The 4993-nt window shown below is 32.7% G+C and overlaps 1 protein-coding gene across 1 annotated transcript in view; it reads left to right on the top strand.

Moving 5' to 3' along the window:
* The first annotated feature begins 324 nt into the window (after positions 1–324).
* The window catches only part of LOC106457787 (O-acyltransferase like protein-like), a 13728-nt gene continuing 9059 nt past the window's right edge, over positions 325–4993 (top strand). The window contains exons 1-3 of the mRNA XM_013917233.2: positions 325–413; positions 2003–2168; positions 2619–2698. Of these exons, the coding sequence (XP_013772687.2) occupies positions 385–413; positions 2003–2168; positions 2619–2698 (275 nt within the window). The 5' untranslated portion in view covers positions 325–384. The remainder of the gene's footprint in view (positions 414–2002; positions 2169–2618; positions 2699–4993) is intronic.

Below are 4993 nucleotides of genomic sequence, written 5' to 3'. Positions count from 1 at the left end.
GTCATTGATGAGGAGTGGAATTGTCCGAAACTAGTCTGGCTCACAGACCCCCCCCCCAATGAAAGAATAGACCATTCCAAGCTTTTACTTGTTGTTAAATAAATGTTTAAACAACTCTATTCAATTAAGAAAAACGTTCAATGTTTATTATTCGGTTATGTACTGAATAGCAGGATTGAATGCCATAACTAAAACACCTTCAGAAACAGAGAAGTAATTAAGAGAGACATTCAATAGTCTTTACCCGGTTATGTATGATACACGAATTATATATTTGTTGGAATTTATGTGCTATTTTGTGTTGTTGTTGTTTTTTCTAGTGGTCTTCTTTTTGTTTATTCTGACTGGAAGAAGTTGGAGAAGAATAATGGCAGACTATCTCCGATGCATTTCTGTATTCATAAGATCTGGCGGTAAGTTAAACATTTACTGCTATATGGTATGAAAAGTGTAAAAACAGAAAATCTGTTATTATGGTATACAATGCTGGCGAAGCGTTTTCTATTGATCGGTAGTCTTTGTGACTTTACATCAAAATAACACTAATAATAATTTTAAGTAAATATTTCATAGTAGAAAATCATTATTAATCTTATTGTGGTGTAATGTCACACATATTACCGATCAATGAAAGCTTTGGTAACACGATGGAGGCTTCTTTTTTCCCTTACAACAGGCCTATAGAATTACATTGTTGTTTTCGTTTTTGCTAACATTTTTTTTGCACCATTGGTGTTAATACATTGTGACTGTGATACGGAAGAAAAATTAAATTCAGGCTTAAATCATTAACGTATCGGAATCCAAAGAAGATCCAAATCATGGAAGATATATACATATATATATATATATGTATATGCGAATACAATTTACCAAAAGACTAGACTATAATTTTAAATACTTATGAATTAAACATCTAAACAGTAGATAGAGACTAGTACAGATGAACACTTGGCATTTAAGGCATTCATATTTCACTAGTGTTTGCTTATTTATGTATTTTTAAGCTTTAAATATTATAAATGTCATTCTGTTTCAAAAATTAGCATCAAGTCATTAAACATTCTGATAGAAAACTCGATCTCACCTCCACTGCACATATTAAGGCGACATTTTTGGGTATTTGTTCTTTGTAAGCTCACACTCATTCTGACTGTCAAAACACCTTCTTACTTTCAGCTATTAAATATATTTGTAACTTTGATGGATATCATTGAATAAATAAAATGGTATTATGTGTTATGCCTGAGTAATCATTTCTACAACATTAAGATAAACAATACTTTAATGTGATTCTATTTCCATAAAAAATATTTCTATGTAGTTGTTTTTATTTTGTTAAATTAGCTAGCATCGTTTATCGGCATTCTTGACAAAAACTAAAGAAATAGGTTATTGCTTTGAAAGTATCATTTCTGTTATCTGCTCTCACAGATGATAATGGTTAACTTGATTCTTATCGTGTAGTCAATGAGTTACGAGCTCACAGATTATAATGGATAACTTGATTCTTATCCTGTATGAGTTACGAGCTCACAGATTATAATGGTTAACTTGATTCTTATCCTGTAAATAATGAGTTACGAGCTCACAGATTATAATGATTAACTTGATTCTTATCCCGTATGAGTTACGAGCTCACAGATTATAATGGATTAACTTGATTCTTATCCTGTATGAGTTACGAGCTCACAGATTATAGTGGTTAACTTGATTCTTATCCCGTATGAGTTACGAGCTCACAGATTATAGTGGTTAACTTGATTCTTATCCCGTATGAGTTACAAGCTCACAGATTATAGTGTTAACTTGATTCTTATCCTATAGTTAATGAGCTATGAGCTCACAAAGTATAATAGTTAACTTGATTCTTACTCTGTAATGTTCAAGTTGTGAACCGACAAGCCATTAATGGTTAACTTAACTTGATACTTTTTCTACGTTTAATACAAGGTCAGTGGTTTCGATATTCAACCTAATTCCACTTCTTTCTCTTTTTAAGAATGACGCCTATGTACATGCTGATAGTAAGTTTGGTCATTGTTCTCCCATTGCTCGGGTCAGGACCTTGGTGGAATGAAACTATAAAGCCTGAATATGAAAACTGTAGAAATTACTGGTGGAGAAACCTTTTGTTCATCAATAATTTTTTTCACGTAAAGGAATTGGTAAGCTTACAAATTGTTTTTTTTCTTTTAAAGAACATAACTATTGAGATCCTAAAACGTTATGTAACTGTGAGTCTTTAGAATTAAGCAAAATCCTCGACAGCAGGCATGTAATAGTGTGATTTACTATACTTAGTGTATTCAGTAATAGTCTATTTCTAAAAAGAGTCTTTGCTCTATAAATTAAATATTAATTCATTAATCCATTTTCCACACATTTTTATCATTCATATGAGTAAACTTTAACAAATTAATTAGATTTTTTAACAAACTGAATAACTGTATATGCTATTTGGAGATTGAGAAGAATAAATTATACTATTTTATAACGGAAGCTGCTATGACTTATTTCTCTCTACCTGTTCTGTGTATGTTTTCTTCAAGATTTAGTAACCAAACAATAAAACTGAGTTTCGTTTCAATTCTAATCATTGCTTTATTTGATCACAGTGTATGTTACACACTTGGTACATGTCATCCTATATGCAGATCTATGCAGTGTCGTTAGTAATCCTATTACTTTTGTACCGGTAAGTGAATTGCCTTTATAATATTTTGTAACTTGTAAGCGTAAATTGTAACGTATCATACTTCATTTTCATTCGTCTTACAGTATTGTTTTCACGTTATGAGTTGCTTGAAGATTCAGCACAAAAAATGGGATTTATAGTTTTCATGGTAGCTTATAAAGCTGAATTAATTTTTATCGACTTTACCTAAGATTTGATATATTGCGATTTCAATTGAAAAAGCTTTTAACAAGTATCTAAATCGTATCTTTTGTGAAATGCATCATTGAGGAAAATACGAAGCTCAGTCAGTTAAAAGCTTATAAAAGTACAAAAGAAAACCAAATTTACGATGCAATTATAACTTTTTCACCAAGCTTTCCAAATTTCATGCTGATGAAGCAGTTCGCTTTGCACAACAATAAAAAATACACTTGACCCAAATAATGAAGTGGTCCTGGACTACAGAACACCAAACAATCATATAATGTAAGGACACCGTTAGCAACTTACTAAATAACAAACCTTATATATTGGCTTACCGTGTTTTGTAGGTCAAAAGCTTTAATTTATTTCAAACTATATAATAGAAATTTTAATGTGGCACATCGTTTAGTACAGTTATAATTTTTCTGAAGAAGTTATAATTAAGACCAGTCTCAGTTTCTATTCTTCCGAAAAGTTTTAACTGCAACATGTTAAATGGAATGTTGAAGATTAAATATTCATTAATAAATTATTTGTAAAGCCCGACAGTGGGTAATTAACGCCCTCAGATCATATTTCTCGTTCAAAATAATCTGGAATAGAACTTTCCTGTGATATGTTGTTGACCGTATCGTCAAGAGTATTAGGACCGTCACTAGAAAATAATCAGTAACTAATTAGTAATGTTGGAATGTTGAAGATTAAATATTCATTAATAAATTATTTGTAAAGCCCGACAGTGGGTAATTAACGCCCTCAGATCATATTTCTCGTTCAAAATAATCTGGAATTGAACTTTCCTGTGATATGTTGTTGACCGTATCGTCAAGAGTATTAGGACCCTCACTAGAAAATAATCAGTAACTAATTAGTAATTAGGCCTTGCTGAACGTATAACTATGGTAATGACTGGATTCAGTTTTTGTAATTTTACCTCTCTGTTGTAAAATATCTCTTCATTAGAATAAAAGTAAGAAAATGTCATAAAAATGTTTTTTAGATTTTTAAATATTAGGTCGTCAAGAAATTAATGTTGCTTTTATTAGATAAAAAAACTCGAACAACTTATTTATCAAAACAAAACATTTATTAAATGAAATAGTCTCCATTCTTATTCATGATTCTTTTCCATCTTACAATCAGGTTGTTAATGCCCTCATTAAAGAAATCACTTGACTTTGAAGCAAAAAACATGTCCTCTTTAACGCCTCAGACATTTGCATATGTTTTCCCATTAAGATGGTGTTGCAGCGAATGAAAAAGTTGGTAATCTGATGGTGCCATATCTGGAGAATATGGTGAGTGGGGAAGAATTTCCCAACCCAACTCCATAATCTTGTGTTGCGTCAAACGTGCCATATGTGGATGTGCATTGTCTTGGAGAAGAAGAACACCTTTCCGATTGACGAGTGAAGGGCGTTTCTAATGAACGGCTTGATTTAAACGTTCCAGTTGCTGACTATAGATCTCTGCAGTGACAGTTCGCTGTGGATTGAGGAATTCGAAATGAATTACTTCCTTTGATGTCTCACCAAATGCAAAGCATCACTTTCTGTGGGTGTAGTCCAGGTTTTGGGGTCGGAAGTGGTTTTTTGTCTAGGACTGAGCCATTGTTTTTGGCATAGAGAATCCATTTTTCATCACCGATGACAATTCTGTCCAAAAAATGGTTCACGCACATTACTCGCCAGAAGAGACGAAGCAATGTTCACACGTTGGAAACGATGATCATCGGAGAGTTCATGAGGCACCCAAACACCTTTTTTATGGAGTTTTCTATATTCCTTAGGTGTTTACGCATTGTTTCGTGAGAATAATGCAATTTCAGGGCCATTTCACGAATGTGTTGCCTTTGGTTAGACTCAGCAAGCGCCTTCAGATTATCAGTATCAATTCCAACATGTCGGACTCTGCCATCACAGTTTTTATGGCTAAAGTCACCTGAACGAAATTTTCTGAACCATCGTTCACACTTACGAACGTTCAAAACATTTCCATAAACTTCTTTGATATTCTTTGTAGCTACAGAGGCGTTTTTTCCTTCTTGTATTCAAACAGCATTACATGCCGAATGTGTGTCTCGTCGTGGGCTATTACTATAAGGGATTA

This window comes from Limulus polyphemus, unplaced genomic scaffold, assembly GCF_000517525.1.
Source record: "Limulus polyphemus unplaced genomic scaffold, Limulus_polyphemus-2.1.2 Scaffold373, whole genome shotgun sequence".
Classification (NCBI taxonomy): Eukaryota; Metazoa; Arthropoda; class Merostomata; order Xiphosura; family Limulidae; genus Limulus; species Limulus polyphemus.
Note: the sequence above shows the minus strand (reverse complement) of the source record. Positions and strands in the feature narration are given on the sequence as shown.